At 43.6% G+C, this 23,659-nt stretch overlaps 1 protein-coding gene across 1 annotated transcript; it reads right to left on the reverse strand.

Moving 5' to 3' along the window:
- Positions 1–1,534: 1,534 nt before the first annotated feature.
- LOC144499270 (uncharacterized) lies at positions 1,535–23,610 on the reverse strand. Its single transcript, XM_078221385.1, has 8 exons — positions 23,510–23,610; positions 19,943–20,120; positions 18,037–18,155; positions 15,275–15,329; positions 13,710–13,863; positions 13,184–13,329; positions 5,200–5,310; positions 1,535–2,079 (listed from the first exon to the last, which is right to left on the reverse strand). Exons 2-8 carry the CDS (start codon positions 20,093–20,095, stop codon positions 1,876–1,878), a joined length of 942 nt encoding a protein of 313 aa, XP_078077511.1. The 5' UTR covers positions 20,096–20,120; positions 23,510–23,610; the 3' UTR covers positions 1,535–1,875.
- Between the last annotated feature and the right edge of the window lie 49 nt (positions 23,611–23,659).

Here is a 23,659-nt window from a genome sequence, read left to right on the forward strand (position 1 = left end):
CCACCCCCTCCTCTCCACCAGAGATACACCTGGGCCGCCTCCCTTCCTCCTCCTCTTTTCCCCCCCCCACCAGAAAGCGATCTGACCCGCCTCCCCCCCCTCACCACCACCACCACCGACCTGAGTTAAAGAGCCATTAGAAGCTCTGAACTTACCTCTTCAGAAGCTGGAGCGCCCAAAACAGACCTTTGCTGAGCATGTCTTTTGTGCCGAATCTGGATGAGCGAATGCGATGGTAAAGGGGGAATTGCCGATAAGATTGGGCGTCCCTCTCATTAAGGCAATTTAAATGCATGCAAACGCATTTGAATTGACGTTCCGCACGTTTCGGGCGCGGTTCAGAATGCAGCCATTTTCGGGCCTTGGTAAAGTGGGCATCTGCGCGGATCGTGCTAATTGCCTCACGCCCGACTTTACCAAAGTTTTCGTGCCCGAAAACGGGTGTGACGCAATGGTAAAATCGGGCCCATTGTTTCATTTTTTTCTTAAAGATGCATTGATAGGGATTAATGTTGCTGGCTGGGCCAGTATTTATTGCCGATCCCTAATTGCCCTTGAGAAAGTGGTGGTGAGCTGCCTTCTTGAACCATTGCAGTCCCTGTGGTGTAGGTACACACATAGTGCTTTTTATTATCTGATTACTAACTGTAATTCCTTACTTAATTCCAATGGAGGAGAAAGCGCGGTCACCCACAGACATGAGTGGTTCAAGGGAAAGACTCACCATCACTTGCTTAGGCCAATAAATGAGATTGTACTAGCCTTGTTTACATCCAGAGGGAGAAAAAAAATTCCAGCATGACAAAAAAATGTTAGTGAATGTGGAATGTATAGTAAAAGCAGCACCAGCCTTAAAAGCAGCACCAGCCTTAATAGCTTTATGTTCTGTTAGCTTACAATGCCAGCTTTTTGGTTGATATGAAAGTTTCTTTGAATTATGTTTTGGGTTCACTCAAGACAGGATGCCAATGACACTGGCATGTTTCAATTTTTTTTCTCATTTCTCCCTTCTGCATTTCAAATCTTCAGTATCATGAAGGTTAACTTAACATTCATGTACAAGTCAGAACATTGAGAGTATCATTAGACTATAATGTTGTCTAGTAACATCTCCAACCCATGAATGAATAAAACAAAAATACTTTCCTGGGACATTTAAACAGTTGATTGCATTCAAAGAAATCATAGTATTGCTGTTTTAAAGTAATTTGTTCAAAAATGCACAAAATATTTCCTTTCAAAACTGAATTTTTATTAATTGATTTGATTTATTATTGTCACATGAATTGGAATACAGTGAAAAGTATTGTTTCTTGCATGCTATACAGACGAAACATACCGTTCATAGAGTACACAGGAGAAGGAAAGGAGGGGTGCAGAATATAGTGTTACAGTCGTAGCTGGGATATAGAGAACGATCAGTTTAATATATGTTAGGTCCATTCAAAAGTCTGATGGCAGCAAGGAAGAAGGTATTCTTGAATACAAAAATAATACAAACTTTTAAATGAGATGCTAAGAGCGGGGAATTGATTTCCAGAAAATCAGAGTGTATTACTCTGAGTGTATTCAGAGAGATATTGCCTTTTAATTTATTTTTCTCAACTGTAGCCATCATGGCAGCCTTCTCCTTGCAGCCAGGAGTTACCTAGCCATGGCAGAATTACTCATTTTCTCTGATTTTCCTAATTACGTTCTGCACACAATGCTCTGCACATTGGGAATTTAGGAAATAAAAGATAGAACCTACTACGAGATAAAAGACATTGCTTCAACTCCACTAATAAACTCATTAATATTTTGATAAATCTTTTTAATCAATTTGAATCTGCAGTTTGGAAAGTATTCATGTTTCTCTGCTAGCTGGCAATCTGTTCAATCACCAGTTGGATAGGATTCCCTCTGAAATAGGTCACCGTGAATCTCCTTTAGGTACTGAATAGAACTGATCACTGGGTATTTGTCCGATCCATCACAGCATGCAAGTATTGCATTATGATCTGGATGAACAAAAAAGGCCACTGACTGTCTAGGGCTGTTCAACATGTCATCAGTCTGCGGAAGTGGAACTCTATGTTTCTGAGGAAAAGAAACAATTTACTTGACTTGTATATTCCATATAATATATGCATAAAGATCTCTATAATAATGTGAGTATGCAGTGAGAAATTCAATTCTTTCAGAAGCATCAGGGCACAGGAGTGGGCTCAGGATTGTAAAAGGCAAACCTAGGATAGATGTGAAGCAGTATCCATTCAGAGATCAAACATCGAAGAAGGTATCAGGGAGGATGGTTGAAAGGAGGCCATTGGAGTCATGTGAAATAATTAACTAGAAGCTGTTCATGGAGAGATTTTAGAGAGGGTGCAAATAAATTTACTGGAAGGCTGGCAGGGATGTGGGACTTCAACTCCATGGAGAGAGGAGAGAAACTATGATTATTGTTCCTGCACCTATTTTCTATGTTTCTATGTAAATAAGGAGAAACTGTTTCTAGTGGCAAAAAGATTGGTAGCCACGGGTAAATGGTAAAAGAATGAGAGGCAAGATGGTGTAAGCTGTTCGGATCTGGAATATTCTGCTTGGAAGGGCGGTGGAAGTAGATTTGAATGGGAATTGGATAAATACTTGAAAAGGAAAACAGGACAATGTGGAAAGGGCAGGGAAATAGGACTAATTGGATAGCTCTAGCAAAAACCAGTAATGCAATGAGCTGAATGGTTTCCTTCTGTGCTATTGCTCTATAATTCCATGTTTTTTTAGGTTGGTGTGTCTGTACATTAATTTATTGATGTGGAGATGCCGGCGTTGGACTGGGGTAAACACACCTGAAGAAGGGGCTTGGAGCTCCGAAAGCTTGTGTGGCTTTTGCTACCAAATAAACTTGTTGGACTTTAACCTGGTGTTGTTAAACTTCTTACTGCATTAATTTATTGGCATAACCTTCAGTGCAACAGTAGGTCTTGGGAAATTCTAAGCTCTATATTGGTGGTTTTTTAACTTGCAAGTCACACTGTAAAGGCATAAGATAAAGTGAAATGCACAGAAAGGCCATTTAACTCATTGAATTTATGTGTCCACTGGCCCTTCTCTTAATTTCAACCCCTATTTTGTCCAATTCAGACCAATTCAAAAACGTTCTCATACCACAAAACTAACAGCATTTTGTCTTTCATTATAATTCCTTGCGCCTAACCTTTCAACTTCTGGTAATTTCCTTCAGTTCTCCAGGCAAAGACAGGTTCAGTCCACATTGCCCACCACAGATATGGTAAATCAGCAGGTCCACCCCAGCCAGAAACAGGGATTCAATCCCCAGGCCGCTGGTGCCAATCTGGTCTACACTGGCCATCCAGCAAAGTAAGAAGTCTCACAACACCAGGTTAAAGTCCAACAGGTTTATTTAGTAGCAAATACCATAAGCTTTTGGAGCACAGCTCCTTCGTCAGATGGGGTGGATATCTGTTCTCCAACAGTGCACAGACACAGAAATCAAGTTACAGAATACTAATTAGAATGCAAATCTCTACAGCCAGCCAGGTCTTAAAGGTATAGATAATGTGGGTGGAGGGAGCATTCAACACAGGTTAAAGAGATGTGTATTGTCTCCAGACAGAACAGCTAGTGAGATTCTACAAGCCCAGGAGGCAAGCTGTGGGGGTTACTGATAATGTGACATAAATCCAACATCCTGGTTTGAGGACGGCCTAAACCGGGATGTTGGATTTATGTCACATTATCAGTAACCCCCACAGCTTGCCTCCTGGGCTTGTAGAATCTCACTAGCTGTTCTGTCTGGAGACAATACACATCTCTTTAACCTGTGTTGAATGCTCCCTCCACCCACGTTATCTGTACCTTTAAGACCTGGCTGGCTGTAGATGCATTCTAATTAGTATTCTGTAACTTGATTTCTGTGTCTGTGCACTGTTGGAGAACAGATATCGACCCCATCTGACGAAGGAGCTGTGCTCCGAAAGCTTATGGTATTTGCTACCAAATAAACCTGTTGGACTTTAACCTGGTGTTGTGAGACTTCTTACTGTGCTTACCCCAGTCCAACGCCGGCATCTCCACATCATGACATCCAGCAAAAACACCTTCCTTGCCTGGAGTCCTGGAGTGTAATTTGATCCCTGAGCTTCTGGCTCAAAGGCAGTGTGCTACTGTTGCGAAGTTGGGTAATTGTAGATTGGGAGACAGGAAGTTAGAATTTTAGTGGTTGTAAAAATTGTAAAATTGTAAAGTGCTAGGGGGGAAAGCATTGCACGGTCCCTTCAAATTATGGTGCTTTTTCTGTACTTAAAGATTTTTAAAAATGCAAGTACATAGAGAGCCCCAAACTGAAACATTAGTATTGAAAGGCCATGCAGCAGCCTTTATCAAGACAACAGGCTTTTGAATTTAGGCAATCAATTTGAATCAGGCACTTAGATACCAAAAACCTATTAAATTTAAATCTGATAGTTTTGACAACCTAGGACCAATCTTATTGTGGGAACAATTGATATGTCATCATGGGTATAAAAGAAGGGGGCAGTGGAATAAAGAGAAAAGAGCAATTGCCACCTGCCAGAGATAACAGCTCACAGCTCTCAACTCTTGAGAGAGAGATAATCGCTGGCTCACATAGCTTCATCTATGTCTTAGAGAAAGCATCATTTAGATAGCAAAGGTACCAAAGAAGAAAGATGTTGCAGACAGAAGAATCAACAGAGAAAGCCCAGAATATTCCGGAAGACACAAAACCTGGTTGTAATTTAGAGAGTGGCTAAATTCTATTTTTGTTAATGAGTGGAAATTGTATTTATTGGAACAGCTTACCATTAGAATCTTGTTTTATTCAGGAATAGTTCATAGTTAGAAGGGATTTATTCGGTTTGTTAATAGTTTAATTTGTTCACTGTTAGATAAATAAATTGTTACATGTTGATTTTAGAGAGAGTGTCAGGGATTTACTTTTATTTAACCACTAGCAGTTGCTGAAGAGCAGGTTGCACCGCTTCTCACACGCTTTTTACAGATTATAGAGCAAGGTACTCCTCTTTGAGTGTTTCGATGTTAGTTCTCAGAGGGGGGATCAACCTCCACTTTATAACACTATCCACTGTTAATTAATAATTCAATGCATAAAATGAATATGAGTAAATTGCTATGATTTTAATTTTCATTATTTTACTAAAATGAGTGTCACCTCACCGTGGAAATCAACGCATCAGATGTCCACCTCTGCAGAAGGTTAGCTATGTTGAGTAGAACTGTGTTTGGAACGTAAGGAGCAGCAATGTATTGGCCTGATTTATGCATAACCTAAAATACAAATGTTGTAAAGTGTTAGAACACCATCAGCAATCACATCATTTCATGTTTGGTTCATCCTTTTTTCCCAATTTGGGGAAGGATACTGCCAATCCTCATACAATTCCTTAAGTTTCAATCTGGACACTGAGAAATAATGGGTAATTTTGTTTTGGAAGGCATTAGGGTCAAGTTCAATTGTTTTCTTATCCAATCCAAATTTCCAGTAGAGGCCATTGTATAGCAGTAAAGTGAGGCTGACTACTTCTTTCTCGGCCGTTATTTCTGTGACTAATTGCAATGTCCCCATTGTCACCTAACAGACAAGGGATTGAATTTGGGACATTCCTGGCCTTGTATGATTCGTTGCCACATTTTCTCTGAACCATTGCATAATCTTGCAAGTTCCACTTTTTCCATTTAAAAAAAATACCTTGTTGCAGACATTGCAGCCTTAGAACATCTGTTGATGAATACACTAAATACTTGGTAAATTGGAAATTGCATGGTTCACCACAATATTAATAACACAACAATGAATCTTTATTTTGAATAAAGGTAGCATCACGCTCAAGAAACTCTGGGCACCATAAGTGATTCAGAATCTCCATATTATTTGCGTCCTACCTACCATTACAATTTCAGGAGTACTGAGCTTAGGTCTCGCTTTGACAATATTTCCTGTCAAACTGCCTTGATATGAATAATTCCAACATGTGTAGTGGAAATCAACATCTGTTACACTATGAATAATTTTGCTCTCAAGTTACAAGCAATAAGGCACCAACATAATCAATGCAAGTGGCACTTGAGCGGCAGAATATCATTCACTTATCTATATTTATTTACACCAGGGAAGAAATAGGAGAATGCATTTTAAATTAGTGTTTGACAGCGAACATCTGGTTTGATTATATGAAGTCTCAGACTTTGCGGTGCCAACAATGGCAACATGTATTGCATTTATGTAATTGAACACACTAGGTTCTGCTGCTGAATGGCATGTCTCCTCAATCTAGTCTTGAGTCTCATTGTCAGAGGATGTGACTGACTTCATTAGATTAGGCTCAGCCATGGCCTCCCCTCTCAGGTTGTGTAAGGAACAACAGGCCATGTGGCAGAGTGAGACACAAGCTGGAGAATGTTGCATGGTCAAAAGCATCAAAATCTCAATTTGAGCAGAGCAGTGATCTGCCCAGTGATGGCCCGGAAGATGTGTTGTTTGTGTTGTAACGCATCTCAGCCTCAGTCTGCGGAATTCTCAGCAGTGGCATGAGCCAATGCTTCAATGGGTATTGCTCATCTCCAAGAAACCATCCATCTCCAGCCTGTGGCATGGAGAAATGTCTAAGGATGTAAATGTCGTAATTACTTCGAGGAAAGTGGGCACACACCTACCCGATCTTTTGACCGTGATCACACACAAGATGGACATTGATGGAATAAAAACCTTTAATATTGACAAATGACTCAGTGGAATTTTGATGGTCACAATCTATTACATCGTGAACTTTCGGGAATCCAACAATATACAAAAAGCCTCTGGCTCTTTCAGCCTAATGGTGAATTAACTCAAGTCATTGCTTGTTTAAACACTGGATCTGTGACTATCTTTATGCAATGGTGAGCTGAAGCTTGGAATATGACACAGAGGTCTGGAATGCCTCAGGTGCATAAACGATCAAGACCACTGTCATTTTGAGAGAGACAGAGAGTGGCCACCATTGTAATTTGAGCTGATCTTCCCAGCCAGCAATTCACAGAGGGCAGAATTTTACAAGAATAATTCTAAGTGTCCAGCTAGCGTGAAAATGGGAGAGTTGCTGATCTGTTTTTTGGTGAGATTTTACACCCAGTCTTTTGCAAATAGTGCATGATAAAATGGGCTAGACTGTTTCTAGTTGCTGCAGGCAGTGGATGGGTTTAAATCGCCAGCCAGCAGCAGAGTGAGCTATTGAACATGTGCAGACCTCTGATGCTGCATATGCGCAATCACAACAGCAGAGGCCTGACAGAGAGAGAGCTGTGAGGCCTCTACTGTGGCAGCCTGCCTCAATCAACTCCACCACCCCAACCCCCCTCCCCCTCACCACGGCCAATTGTGAGCCCCACAACACCCAGAAATGAAATGCAGCCCCTGCCGTGCCGCCCACCACCACCTAGACCGATCGTGCACCCCTGGCCCGCACCGATCTGATGCAGAGCGGCAGTGAGCTACCCCCCCCCCCCCCCCCCTCACACCACCGATTGCAGGCAGACTGGCAGCAGAACCCGCTTCTGTGATCGGACCGCCCCCACCCTGGCCCTGCTGGGCATTACCAAGGTGCCCGGTGGGCATTGCCAAGGTGCCAGGCTGGCACTGACCAATGGGCACCCCACTTGCCCTCGGCCTCCCCAGGGGGCCTCAATGGCCTTCAGTTCTACTGGTGAGGCCAACAGGACTGTTCCCCATTCATGGAGAGCAGGTGTTTTCCTCGCCTGACAGAACCTCTCCTGGCGAGGCAGCAAAGGCAAGTCAGCCTGGATGATTGAGTGCCGGGCTTGAAAATGCCATGCAAATGAAGATTTTAATTAAGTTAAATAATTTATTCTGCCTCTTGCCGGAAATGTGCTAGCGGCTGATCTCGCCTAAAATCCAGATTTGGTAAGATCGTGAGAGCCAAGAAATCAGGCGCGATCCTGATTTCTCGGCTCTCATGCAATTTTACCAGCTCGCTATACCCATTGATGGTCGGGGCAAACTGGTAAAATCCTGCTCAGAGAGTTCACTACGTCCTTGGAGAAGCAGTGGCCGGAATTCTCCAATGTTGTATGCCCCATCACCTCTGCTAGTGAGAAAGAAGAATCTGGCGCTCAGCCAATTCTCCATTCACAGAAGTGGGATTGGGGAATCCCAGTTGTGGGTGAGATTGGAGAATCCTGACCACTGTGTTAGAAAACACTGATACTGTGAGAACTGAAGGTAATTCATCCTTTGCCTGTAGACTCTCTTACATGCTGGTGTCTGATCCTACCACAAACTAGCTGTTGTTATTGTCGATCTTGTTCTGGCTCTTACACAACAGCAGGTCCTTCACCTGCCTGGATCACAGGAAGCAGCTATTACCAGATAATTGGCCTTTTCTGTCTGCTTCGCCTCACTGGATTTGATTTCATTTGATTTATTATTGTCACATGTATTAATGTTATAGGCCAGGTTATAAACTCCAAAGTAGTTTATGGAGACTGCCCGAACCATAAGTTTTGCATCTTGAATTTGGCTAGGGTGAGCATGATATGTTTCACTTCAGATATGATTCAACAACCTTCCAAAGATTTTTATCAGACAAAGTTTATTTAGGAATATTGTTAACATGTATAGAAAGAAAATTAGCAATATCTTTTATCAATTGTAAACAAAAAAACATACACTACTCTGGTTATTTTATTTATTAACCCTTAATGGAATATTAAAGCTGTTCCAACAAACCAAAACCTTTCATAGACAAAACCCTTTTCACAGGTTTAACACAGCATAGATTAAAATCTCATTTGACTAGAATTGAGTCTTTTCGAAGCCTGCACTTTCCTTCCAGAAGGCAAAACATTTCCTTGAGATAACCAACAGAATTTCCAAATAAAACAGGGAGACAGAGAGAGAGAGACTTCAGTTTCTTTCTTGCTTGATGCCCCTGCTAAAACTAAAAACTAAACTGCAGCCTCAGAACTCTCATAACTGAAACCTTTTTCAACGTGAATCAAACTGGACCGGATATCCCGCGCTGGAAGATGCACGTGTGGTGGGAACGCATGCGCGAATACTCACTGGAAAGAAAAACAACTGTCCATATACACATGACCTTTTCTCCCAACAATGCAGGATAGTAAAACTAATCCCAGAGTAAACATAAACAACCCCGTTTAAGAAACTTAAGAAGCAATAAAAGGACAATTCTAGTCAAGTTGGCAACAATGACATCACTGAAGCTGAGAGCTAAGAAACCACTGAAGCTGTGAGCTGCAGAAATCAGGGGTGATTCTCCCATTCCACCACACTAATTATTTAGCGCAGCGGGCCGGGAGAATCGTGTTTTGACCAATTCACGGGATTCACGCATGTGTTCCCGCCACACACGCATCTTCCCGGGCGGGATATCCGGCGCAGTTTGATTCACGCTGAAAACGGGTGGGAACACTAGGTAAGTTATTTTAATCTAATTTTAATGTAATTTAAATGTGATTAGCAGGCAGTCAGTAGCAACAGCGTCACAAGGAGGACCACACATCAATGCTGAAATAAGCTGAATGACCTGCTCTGAGCTGCAAGGATGAGTACCTGCCTGTCTGCCCCTGACACCACTCCCATCTCTAACCTCTGGCTTCTCACCTTCAACCTTTACAACCTTTCGGGGCGGCATAGTGGTTAGCACTGCTGTGCCAGGGATCCGGGTTCGATTCTCAGCCTGGGTCACTGTCTTTGCGGATTCTGCACTTTCTCCACGTGTCTGCGTGGGTTTCTTCCGGGTACTCTGGTTTCCTCCCACAGTCCAAAAGATGTGCTGGTTAAAGCTAAATTCTCCCTCAGTAGGTGCCAAAGGTGTGGCAGCTAGGAGATTTTCATAGTAACTTCATTGCAGTGTTAATGTAAACCTATTTGTGAGACTAATAAAACAAACTTAAACTTTAAACATTCTAATACCCGAACTACACAGTTCTGCGCGGGGTGTTGTGGGAAGGGTTTTTGAATCTTATTTTAAGCGCGCGGGAGGTTTAAAAAGCAGGCCACAGTATCCAGCGGGCAGCGTTGAGAGCGGGCAGCGGAGTGAGAAGGGAGCAGAGTGAGAGCTGAAGGGCTTTGGCTCTAAGGGCTTAGGCGGAAAGGGCAAGGCTGGGTAAGTTTAATTCTTAAGTACGTTTCTCTGTGTTCCTTGAAATAAGAAGGGAAATTATGAGTGTGAGGCCAGTCTGTTGTTCCCAATGTGGGAGGTTGGTGGTGTTGTGGATAGTTTGGAGGGATGTCAGAAGCTGTAGCGTGACATAGATAGGATGCAAGACTGGGCGGAGAAGTGGCAGATGGACTTCAACCCGGATAAATGTGTAGTGGTCCATTTTGGCAGGTCAAATGGGATGAAGGAGTATAATATCAAGGGTAAGATTCTTAGCAGTGTAGAGGATCAGAAGGACCTTGGGGTCCGGGTCCATAGGACTCTTAAATCGGCCTCGCAGGTAGAGGAGTTGGTTAAGAAGGCGTATGGTATGCTGGCCTTCATCAATCGAGGGATTGAGTTTAGGAGTCAGGAGATAATGATGCAGCTTTATAAGATCCTTGTCAGACCCCACTTAGAGTACTGTGCTCAGTTCTGGTCGCCTCATTACAGGAGGGATGTGGAAATTATTGAAAGGGGGCAGAGAAGATTTACGAGGATGTTGCCTGGATTGGTTGGCATGCCTTATGAGGATAGGTTGAGGGAGCTCGGTCTTTTCTCCTTGGAGAGACGAAGGATGAGAGGTGACCTGATAGAGGTGTACAAGATGTTGAGAGGTACAGGTCGGGTGGATTCTCGGAGGCTTTTTCCCAGGGCTGAAATGGCTGCTACGAGAGGACACAGGTTTAAGGTGCTGGGGAGTAGGTACAGAGGAGATGTCAGGGGTAAGTTTTTCACTCAGAGGGTGGTGGGTGAGTGGAATCGGCTGCCGTCAGTGGTGGTGGAGGCAAACTCGATAGGGTCTTTTAAGAGACTTCTGGATGAGTACATGGAACTTAATAGGATTGAGGGTTATAAGTAAGCCTATATATAAGCCTAGGTAGGTAGGGATATGACCGGTGCAACTTGTGGGCCGAAGGGCCAGTTTGTGCTGTATTTTTTCTATGTTTTATGTTCTACCTCTCATAGGCTAGTTGCTGTGCCCACACATGTCCACTGGTGTGAAGTCCCCCAAAAGCTGCCAGGCCATCATCTCACAATATCCTCTTCGTGTCCCCATTGAACAAGATAGCCCACAACAGGAGGGAGTGTGGGAAGATGGGTGGAGACATTCCTGAGCTATGGGTCCTCACATCCTTTGAGGAAAGGGCCCTGGTAATCATGAGGGACGTTCTTGAACGAGCACTGGCTGACAGCGAGGTCGGAATGCCCAAAGTAGGGAGAGTCCAACGCATCTTTATCCAGATGACCTATCTTAAGTGAGTTTCTCATTTTGCACGCCCTTGATATTCCCAAAAGCTGACCCCATGCTATTTCTCTTCCAGGATTGCCATCAGATGAGGACGGGCCATCTGGGCTCGCAACCCCCCCCCCCCCCCCCCCCCCCCATGACCCTCCTTCTCCCCCTGAGAACCCCGGAGAGGACACCAAATTCTTGGCACTGCTTTCACCAGCACCACCCACCAGCATTGAGACACTCACCTCAGTGGGACAAGTTAGCAGTCAGGCTCCTGGGACATTCTCTGGTGAGCACCACACAGCTGCCATTGCACATCAGGTGGAGGTAGGAGCTTCCAAGTGAGCTGGCATTCAGCGGTCTGCTGGCTCCCAGGAACCAGCTGCCTCCAAGGTAGATGTTGATCCACTGTAAAAGGTCATCGAAGCACTGGTACAGATGTACAAGCAATGCCACGCTTTACAGGAGCAACCTTCCAAAAAGTGCAAGGCCATCTGGAGGAGTCTAGAATCCTTCTCTCAAAGGAGATGGTGCTAGCAACCTGCAGTACCCAGACCAACACTGCGAGGGTGGCGACGCAGTGGTTCGAGCCATGTCTGACAACTTCCAAAGCTTGGCCCACTCTGTGATGTCCATGACTGAGGCACAGGACAGAAAGGCCCCGTCACACATGGACATGTTGCAGATGCAGCTGGACATTGCAGCAACGCTCCAGAGCTTGGACCAGTCACACCGGACCGTGGCTCGGGACATCGTCAGCATGTTCCAGACAAGGGTGGGCCTCCGTGACTGGCATTGCCAGGTAATGTTGAAGCTTTTGGAGCTCATTCTGGTTGCGCCTCCGTCCCATGGAGTGACTTGGGGGCCACCAAGCACCCAACAGGACAAAGAAGTGCGGGAGCCCAACCTGGGGCCTTCCACCAGGAAGACTTTGCCAATCCCCAGCCCTACTGAATTCTTCCTCTCCTGACACACATCATCTCCTAGGCAGCAGGCAGAACAGGGTGACACGGTGACACATGAAAGTCAGCCGTGGCCCTCACAGGCCGAGGGCATCACAGGACAGAGGGTGCGAAGCAGCAGGCCGCTTCCACTTCTGAAGGGGTGGGAGGGAGCATAAGATTAGGAAGATGCAGAACCACTGCGGTGGCATGGGTGTAGTCTCATGGCTTTAGTTAGGGAGAACTGGACACAGAAAGTTAAATTTCACTTAAACCAGTGTTCACATTCAGACTGGGTTGCCTTTCACTGCTTCCAGCCCGCTAATGAAATGCAAATCACCGGATTTGCATGATCATTGAGTTCCCGTCCGATCTGGGACCCCCATTCTACGGGGTGTCTGGATTCCCACAACAGTGAACGGCGTCAGTGAATCCCACCATGGATTATAAAATTGCATTCAATTGCCTTTTTAACAAGCTCAATAGCCCCCTAACTGTTTTTTTTCCCCCAGATAGCAGGCAGGCTTCTGATTTCAGTGCCCATTTGCCTTCCACATAATTGGAGACTGACACAACAATATTGGATTGCCGACCCAACATCATCACACCGTATTTTAAACAAGAACTGGGAGTGTAGTTTTTTGACCATAAAATCAGCCCATAGAAAAATGGAATCTGAAAGCTACGTGGGGTTATAGGGATCGTTGTTGTGCAGGCTTGATGGGCTGAATGGCCTACTTCTGCACTGTAGGGATTTTATGATTCTGTGAAAACAGGATCATATTTTAATGATTTACATTTACCTCTAAACCTCCACTTTCATCCTGGAAAAGTAAAGTGAATGTTCCAAAATCGGAATGCTCTGCACATCGTGTCTGATGTTCTTTCACAGAGGATTTCTGTATTGGTGGGTAGAATGCAGTTCTCAGGGTTGTAGGATTTTGATTACCTTTGAGAGATTACACAATAGGTTATAATGTAGAAATTATTAATCATGCTGAAAGGCTAAGTTATATCTTAAAAAACTGTTTTCCACCAGCAAAATCTAAAACAGATGATATTTGTCACTCTTCTACTTCCTGCTGAATTTTTGACATATAATTACACTATCTCTTTTCACCAATTTTCTCTCTATTCCTACTGCTTCCCATATCTCTTGAAGCTGTTGATTCCTTATTGGGGTCTGGTGCCAGGCACATTCATATATGTTGATTGAGTGGCCACTGTTCATGTGTACTCGTGTCAGCCATGATTGTGAAAGCTTTTACAGGATATTTAACCATGGAGGAAATCGCAGTAGATTTTACTATTGTCAAAACAGGTACTTACTGCCTATCTTTTTGTGCTTGTTGATAAAGAAATCAGACTCAAGACCCAGGCCCATTGCAATCGCTTTCAGAATTCGAATGGTCAGCTGGTGGCAGGATTTGAAGAATGATTCCATACATTTTGTAAACTCAGGAGCATGTTTGATAGGCCAATTCTAATATAAATGAAAAAAGGGACTTTTTCATTCAAATTGTCTTCATTGAAACAAAAAGAAATATATCATGCACAATCCATCCAAGCCACTTCACTTGTGTTAAATATGTTTTTCCTCATGCCATTGTTTTTTTTTTGCCAATCATCTTAAATTGGTGTTCTCTGATTTTCAATCCTTCTGCTAATGGGAACAGTTTCTCTCGAACCACTTTGACTAGGTTAGATCATTCATGAGTTTGAACACCTTTTTTTTCTCGAAGCAGAAAAACCTCAATTTCTCCAAACTATCCATGTAACTGAAGTAGCTCATCCCAGGAACCATTTCTCGTAAATCTTTTCAGTGCTTCAACACTCCACATCCAACCTAATGTGCAGTATTCAGAATTGGACACGTTACTCCAGTTGAGGTTAAACCAGTCTTTTCTAAAGTTAATCGTATCTTTGTTGTTTTTGAACTCTGTTCTTTTTGTGAATTCCAGAGTCCTTAAAGCCTTTTCAACACTTTCTCAACCCATCCTGCCACTTTCAATGATATGTGCACATACACTCGCAGGCCTCTGTTCTTGCACCTCCCTTAAAACTGTATCTTTTATTTCATTTTGCCTCTCCTCATTCTTTCTGCCAAAATGTTTCACTGCACACCTCCCTGTATCAAACCATCATTTCCGGTGTGTTTTCCCATTCCACCAGCTTGTATATGTCCTTTTGAAGTCCATTTGTGAATTCTCTTTACTGTTCAGTGTTATAGAAACTACACTATGTTGGGTTGGGTTCCAACCTCTGCAAATGACTCCATTATGTTATTGCAGCACACTGCTAAAGTAAGGGTGGGGGGGGGGGGGGGGGGAGGGGCGTGTGGCATCTGGAACATGTCCAGATCAACTCAGACCAACAAATCTTCTTCATGGCCGATACATCCTGGAATCATCAAGAAAGTTATTGTTCTTTGTGTACTTCTGACTTTTTAGCCAAATAATCGACCTGTGCCAAACCATATAAGAGGTTGCTTTTACCCTTTTTAAATGTGGTTAGGCAGGCAGCTTACACTCCCACCATAGACTTCCATGAGTGAAGACTATTAATCTCTTCTGCAGAGATAGCGAGCCTCTGGCATGCTGAGCTAATAGAAGTTAATATAAACTGAAGGTAAATGTCATCAAAGGTACAGTATTTAATGGTTCCAGGCTAAGGAGATAATAGATTATTGCAAAATAAAGCCAGGAAAGTTGAGGTTTGGCCTCACTGCTAATAAAATCTGAGACTTCCTGAAGCCTCCACATCATTGTCTGTGCCATCTGTAAGAATCTCCTATAAATCTGTACGAGAAATAAACTGCATCTACAAATCTCATTCCCGTCAGAGAGATAAGATATAACAGGAAAAAAAAATCAATCTACATTTAGAGATCTTACATCACTTGTAGATATTGTTGTTAGATTAAAGACTTCCTTCAGGTCTCCAGAATATAGAACCATAGAAAATTACAGCTCAGAAACAGGCCTTTTGGCCCTTCTTGTCTGTGCCGAACCATTTACCATGGTGACTTCTCCAAAGCTACGCATCCTGGGCACTAAGGTGAATTGTAGCCTGGCCAAACCATCTTACCTGCACTTCTTTGGGCTGTGGGGGAAAACGGAGCAAATGGACCAAACACACGCACACAGGGAGAGACGTGCAAACTCCACACGGATAGTGACCCAAGGCTCAAATTGAAACCTGGCACTATGAGGCACGCTGCTATCCTCCTCCCATTTTCTTTCGCTTTTGTTTGTTCAGGAAGATGTCAATTCAGTTGCTATTCCATTCCATTTCTTTTCTGCGTCATGAACTTCTTGTAGTTATCCCATCTCTGAAGGTCGACTGTTCTCCAGTGACACTTTATTCCTGCTAATCCTTTGTTGACGGCGTGAACAACACAGGCCTATTCTTATTCCAGTTAATTTGGATTGTCACCACTTTTTTATTCTTACTCAATATTTTACTAGGTACTGTGCCATATCTAAGTTGATATTTGTGTTGCAATTTTCACTGACGTCGAAATTTCCATCTGAACTTTCGAATCCATTGTCTCTCATTCCAAAGAAATGTGCTCGACCGTTATTACCCCAGGACAGCGTACTCTTTGTTAATGGACGGAAAGCGGCGGGTGAGGGGAGATCTCAGGTCGAGACGATGTTGTCCAGTGTTTGGGTGGACTGTGGTAGTGTCACACTAAAATGCCTGTTCCGACTGGGACTCCAGATGACGGGAATTTGATCTGTGGTTACGTGCGAGTTCGGTGGATGTTGGAAGGTGGAAATTGTGAACTGTGAGTGGTGCGTTTCAGTGTAGTGAATGGTGGAATTGGGTTTTGTGGATCGGTATTTCGCGTTGCCTTCACGGAGCGTGTAGTCTTTGCTCTGTATTCGGCCATATAAATGAGGCAGCCAGACCAGGCTTTGGGTCCGCAGGATGATATTGGGGATTCCGTGTGGGGGTGGAGGAGGAGGTGTTTTTATGAAGAGAATCCATTTTGCTTTGGAGGTTAAGCATACAGTTGGTGCACTGGGTTGGTTAATCAGGTATGGGGGATCTCCCTGGATGTTCGGAGGATTGTGGGGATTCTTGTGGTGGAACGATCAAATGCTGGTAATTCAAATAATTTTGTCTGATGGATTACGGCGCAACCAATTTTTCTCTGGAGATTGTGTTGCTAATGTTTACCAGGGAACTTCTGAGGACGATTGTCCAATGTATTTTGAGGACACCGCTCCCCCACCCCAAAATATGTTGAATTTAAGCTGTGAAGAACAGAACCATTCATTTATTAAACAATCATGGAGAATTATTATTCAGTTCATCTTCAAGCCTACTCCTTTCATTTACCATGACAAAATTTAAACCCATCAATAAACTACTCAATTTAAAGTAGTTCACTGAGGGAACAGTCCTGCATTAATATTGCTTGGCCTCCATTGTTAAAAAACGCTAAAGTTCATGAGGGCAATTCTCCCAGACTGCTGCGCTGTTCTATCAGCACAATGGGCAGGAAACATCAGTGGAGACCGTTTCAAGGACTTCTTGCTGGGCACCCGAGCCTCCGTGCATCTCCGTGGCAAAGCTTTTTAGAGTATTCAGCCCGGTGCTAGAAATCAGCGTGGAGCTGATTTCAATATTGAAATCTCTATTTGCATTTCATTAGCGGGCCCCAGGACTGAAGTCTCTGGGCCCACTAGCGTTCGGCACCCCCCCTCCTGCCCCTACCAGCAGTGGTTCTCTCCAGTGGGATTTACTACTGCTCCCCACTGATGGGGAACAAGCGGCCGATCCCACTGGAGGGACAGAGGCCATAGAGGCCCCTTCAGGAGGTCAGGGGTAAGGGGTGGTGCCCTCTGGGAAGTGCCAGCCTGGCCCTCTGGCACTGCCCAAGGGGCAAACCAGCAATGGCCAAAGGGCATCTTGGCACTGCCCACTGGGCATCGGGCAGTGCCAAGGGGGCGGGGACAGAGCGGACAGGGCCTATTGGGGGCAGGGCCTATAGGTGGGAGATCATTGTGGGATCCTGCTGCCACTCTGCACTGGGATCGGTGTCAGAGGGAGGGAGAAGACAATGGGGCTGGTTATCCAGGTAGGGAGTGGTCAGGACTGCTGGGGGGTGGTTGGGGCAATCAGGGCTGGCCTGGGTGGGGGGGTCATTGGGGTTGGCCCGGAGAGGTCCTGGAGACAAGCGATCAGTGGGTGGGGGGATTGGTAGGCCAGCGATGGGAGGTCGCGGTGCTGGCCAACGATCTGGAGGCCGACATTACGGGACTACTGCGCATGCGCCGATCTTCGCTCTGACAGATCAGCGCATGTGCAGTGGTCCGCTCAATGCTATGCTGTCGCCCTCTCCAGGAGGAATAGGCCCCGCCCCTGATTTTCAGAGGGAATTCCACTAGGGCACTCTGCAATGTTCAGAGTGTCGGAGATTCAATCTGAAAATCCTACTAAAAAAACCAGCAGGAGTTACTCCCACTTTCACGCGAATAGGGTACTTAGAATTTTCTTGGGAGAATCCCGGCCCATATGATGACAAAGTAATCTTCAGGGAACAGCTTAATGCAACTTCTATTCAAGGCTCTTTATTTTAAGATTGTGCACTTGGGATTGATGTATATTTGGGTTGCACTGGATGAAGCTTTTCAGGGAACCTTACATTTCTGTTTCAATCCACCCTTGACTTGGAGTCTCAGAGTCTGTTGAACGGACATACTGTTGTTTAATGTCCCTTGGAAGCTGAAAGAATCTCCTGCTGATGTCCATCACTTTAAATACCTGAGGAGCAATTGTTTGGAATTGTATAAAATACGTGCTCTATCTTTCACGTAGACTGAGATTTCACAGCATTGATAAACTTTAGCATTTGCACTTTTATAAGCACAAGACCCTGATTACTTTATTATCTCTTTCAGCTCATCTTTTTCTGCTCTGTGATTTTTTTTGGTTTTCTTGTGGTTTTTCCGTTTTCCAGCTATTTTAACATTCCCCACCACTGCCTTAAATTTTCATCTTCTCTGCTTTTAGGCAAAAGCAAGATCCATCAAGAATAGGAAAAGGGAAATTGTAGGACATAAAAAATCTTTAGTTGCTCTAGATAGCATAGCGATATTGAAAATGAGTTTGTGAAATATTTCTTCTCTCAATGTTTCCAGCGAATTAGGAATTGTTTAGAATTTTATTAAATTACAAAGACAGGTCAGCGACTCTCAAAATGGAAAAAAGAGTGACACAACCAGTTGTAGGCTTAATTTAATACTTGGGAGCGCCCCTCAAATCCAGCGCACCTAGCAGGCTGCACCACCATTGATTCTGTGGCAGAAGAAGATTATTATCTGATGCTGCTGAGCTGCAACTGATGAATTAACTGGATTCCCCAACCTATGTCCATCTAATTGGTCACCTTTTCCTCACAAGGAAGCTGGGACAAAGTTACATTGCTTGTTTGAACCTGATCCACAATCAAGATCTTTTACAGACTCAGGCCTTTCTGTTGCCACAGCAATGAACCTTCACACCACCAGATCATTTTAAGTTATTTTATCGATAATTAAAGGTTTTGTACTTAACATGGTTAACAACAATGACACACATTCCATCGTGCCTCAAATGCAACATTTAACCAAGTCACACACACAAATACCACATATATAAAATGTCACAATTTCATCAGATTGACTCAAATATTTATATAAAAGCATCACAAATTAACTCAGCTAAGATACATCAATATAAAAGCTGTGTGGATTTGCCTCATTAATCAGACTTCAGTTCACAATTCAGGCCACTGAGGCTATGTCCCTTTCCCCATGGAAAGGCAGCAACAGCATGAGAGGGAGAATAGATATAGACAGTAGTCAAGGTGGCCTGTACTTTTACTGAAAACCTCCATTTGAGAAACTGCATTCACAGTCATTTCAGCTTCTTTTCAGTACACAACCCCATTAGAGAAATGTGAGTCAAATTCACTTGATATCTACTCCTGTTTGTGCTTGTTCCTCCTTACCTGAATTTTTATAAGCCCTTTCTACCAATAAATCCACACAGCTTTTATATTGCTGTATCTTAGCTGAGTTAATTTGTGATGCTTTTATATAAATATTTGAGTCAATCTGATGAAATTGTGACATTTTATATATGTGGTATTTGTGTGTGTGACTTGGTTAAATGTTGCATTTGAGGCATGATGGATTGTGTGTCATTGTGGTTAATCATGCTAACTATGCAATCTTTCATTATAATCACTGAAGCCGATCCACAGTTCAAAATAGTATCATGTGAACATAACATGCAGGATTTTATGGCTTCGCTCGAGCGAGACCGGAAATTCCTGCCCGGGGTCCACTGAGATTTCCGTTGTCGGACCCTCGCCCACTCCGATTCCATGGCGGGCAAGGTGGTAGAGTTCTGGCAGCATAATCCAAAATATTAATCACTCTGCATTTTGATATAGGCACTACATAACAGAACAAGAACACTCACCTTATTTCAGTTAGCATGCACATTAGAATACCATTGGGCAACACGATAAAAACATATAATGAGAAAATAAAATGGATACACACGTTTTCATCTTCGATCCCAGTGTTTTTGAGATACACAAAACCAATATCACGGAAGGCCCTTATGATCTCTGTCGATAATCGTTTCATTTCGACGGCTGATGGCTCAGCTTTTCCTAAACTAAATGAGCCAAAATCAACCACTTCAATGCTCATCTTGTTCTAAGGATTCTGTCTTCTTCTGAGCTTTCAATAAATAAAAGTAGAATAAAATGATTTAAATAGAATTTGCTAAAAGTGAAAATTGAACTAAGTTTGCTTGGGTTAATAATTGAATTAACTCTAAATTCAACCAGATCTATAATAAATTGTTACTAAGTAGTATGCGTGAGAAATTGGGCTCAGTGCTATTTGTTTGTTGGGTGCTATGAATGGCCTTGGAGTTCCAAAATGGTTTCTGTAACATGCATGTTTACATATGCAGAAAAATGCATGGAACATCATATTAGTGTAATTGTTGGCATGTTGGCCTCTGAACTTCCATCAGAGGTATGGAAAGCCAGAAGGTCATGATATCAATCAACAGGTAAAACTGACTTGACACCTCTGCTCCCAACCAACACCCTCTATTAACCTTACACACTGCACATGTTCAGGAGCAGGAAGGATCCCTTATCCATGCTATTTAAAATGATCAACTACTTGTTGGTTAGTAGCTGGTTGATTGCATCTGATTATTGATAATTCTACAGATGTTTGGTGTGTTCCACTGTTATTTGGAGATGCATGAAGGTCTACCGGGAGCAGTGTGACAGGCCTTGAAAGACATTTAGCTGACTTCAATATTTCTGCACAATCTAGCTACCACCAGACATGGATGAACTACTCAGCATTCCCCTTAGAATACAGGGTGACTTAGAGAATGAACACATGCAATGCAAAACTGGACAAGCTTCTGGAAGAGGTTGGTGGAGGAGGGTGTGGTAGGGACTGCAAACAGGAAACCATGTCTGCTTAAAGGTGTTGAGGAGCAATTCTATGACCTGATTCTCAATGAAGAACAATGGCTGGAATTTTCCATTCCCCCTGCTGCAGTTTTCCCCATGGTGGGGCCAGCGAGCCATTGAAATCTCTGTTCAAATCAATGGGACCAGAAGATCCCACCGGCATGAAGGGCTGGAAAATTTCAGACAATGTTTAAGATGCTTCAGTAAAGACATCCTCATTGAAATTTCCCACCTGTTGCACCCACAACTACAACCTCAGAGCAAGCTTGACCACATTATCAGTGCATGCAGAGCTGACCATGGCTGTATGTCTGGCACATTCCAAACTAGAGCTAGAGATACTTGGCAATATGTTACAGTTTACATTCCATTGTTGCATAAGGGAGGCTTTCTATTCACTGAAAGCTAGCTCCATTTAATTCTCACATACTAGAGAGATGCAGGCAGAGTAAATACATAGATTGCAGGTTTTTCCATTTTGCACAATATAATTGAGCCAACAAATATTGCTTTGAGTGTGTTACATGCCAACTTTGCTCTATCCCAGAACTGAAAGTAGCTTTACTCCCTCAAAGTCCAGTTTGTGCATTACCATACACACAGGTCAGTATTGTAGGCAGTGGCCATGATGCCTTCATTTTACGATGTGGTTGTAAATCTGAGTCATGTCACTTCAGAGTTTAGCAAGTAACAATGGCAATAAGCTTGAATACAGAACCACATTTTATTATGTAAGTTCTCAAAATTATTTGGACAGTTCTTGTTTGTTTACGATCAATAGATATGCTTTAAAATTGAAAGTCAGTCAGTTTAGAAAAATAAGCCAGCCGGGATTCTCCCAAAAAAATTCTGAGTGTTGAATTTGTGTGAAAACTGGAGTAAATCACATTGTTTTTTTCAGTGGGAGTTTCAAAAAGAATCTCCCACACTCTGTGCACTGCAGAGTGCACTAGCGTGAATCATGCTAAAAATCAGTGAGTGGCACCTATTCCAACCAGAGAGGCTGGCAACATAGCACTGAGCGGGCCACTGCGCATGTGCCAATCTGTCAGCGCCAAGATTGGCGCATGCGCAGTGGCCCCCAGGCACTGCCTGGCCAGCCCCGTGACCCCCGCATTGCCAGCCCTCCACTCCCCACGGTCGATCACTGGCCCCCCATGCATGCCCAGGCCAGTCTCGACCACCACCCCCTTCGCCATCCGGACAACCCCCCTCAGCCCTAACCCCCCCAGCATGTTGACGCCCCCTCACCCCCCCCGGCACCCTGATAGTCAGCCCCGATTGCTGGTCTCCCTCCCTTTGTCAGTCAGCCCAAATGGTAAGAGTGATAGCAGGACCCCCACCCCCACAGTTTGCCCCCAGAGGCTCTGCCCCCATCAGGCTCCATCCCCTTGGCACTGCCTCATCTATGCCTGATGGGCAATGCCAAGGTGCCCTCAGGGTATTGGCACTTTGCCCTTTGGGCAGTGCCAGGGGGCCCAGGTTGGCACTGCCAAAGTGTCAATGCCCTGGGGGCATCCCCCCTCTGGCGTTTGATCCTCCGGGGGCCCCGATAGTCCCCTCTTCACTCCAGTGGTGTCGAGCCGCCAGCTCCCCGAAAATGGGGAGCTACTGTAAACCCTGCTGGAGTGACATATTCCTGGCTGTGGGGGGGGGGGAAGGCGGAGAGCAGGGGTAGGAAATGCTAGTGGACCCGGAGATTTCAGTCCTGGGCCCGTTAATTCTATTTAAATTCTATTTAACTTCTCATTTGAATAATATGTGCGGCCCCCCCGCTGATTTCTGGCGCAGAGCTGACACCACCGGAAATCCAGCATTGGGAGACGCTACCGGGGCGGATCGGCCAGCTAATCGGGTGCCACTTGAATCTCCTGGCCCGCTGTGCTAAATAAGTAGCGCAGCAGGATGGGAGAATCGCCGCCAAGGACTGCTGTTTGCTTTCCACATACTTTATTCAGGAATTTATAACGAAACCAACAACACAGAAGCTAATTTCCCATCAAAGAGAAAAAAAATCTTAAGAAATAATGAAATAAAAATATTTCACAAATTTTCAATAAACACTAAAAATATTGTTCATTTTCAGCACGTCAGCCAGTGTCTAGAAAGAGAAAGGATATATATGTCTGTGCATACCTATCATCAGACTGAACATGAGGGATAAATAGATACCACAGCGAGTTTGCTTTTTGCTCTTTTTTATCGAATATATTACATTACTTCTGCTGGTAGTTAAATCCCAAAGACTATTTGTCATTTCTCCCCTAAATTACACAAGAAAATCACAGCCTATTTGAACGATGTTACCAATTTCATCACTCTCCATTGTTTCCTCTCTCTCTCTCTCCTACCAACTGAAACATATAAAGCTCAGTTAAAAAAAATCAGTGTTCAACTTCCCATTTTATGATTTCGTTCCAGACTTCAAAATTTACAAAAGTCATTTTTTTGGAATGTTCCACTTTTAGTCAGATTATTCTCAAATAAGCAAAACATACTCCACACTGCACCATGTTTGAACCAACTATGATCTAAAATTGCAACATCAAAAGCAGCGTTCCCCTTATTGATGACAAGAACATTTCAAATCTTTAACAAATTATGATTTTTACTCAATACTCACGACTGAGATCTTGAAAAATGTTGTTTGAATCTTTGAAACTGTACTAACCTCTTTGATTTAAGTTGATAGAGTTGCTGGTTTATAAAGTTCAGTGTCAAATATTTACTCTTTCCTGAGTTGATAATGGGAAAGATTTGTGCGAAAATAATA

The sequence above is a fragment of the Mustelus asterias genome, chromosome 9 (assembly GCF_964213995.1).
Source record: "Mustelus asterias chromosome 9, sMusAst1.hap1.1, whole genome shotgun sequence".
Classification (NCBI taxonomy): Eukaryota; Metazoa; Chordata; class Chondrichthyes; order Carcharhiniformes; family Triakidae; genus Mustelus; species Mustelus asterias.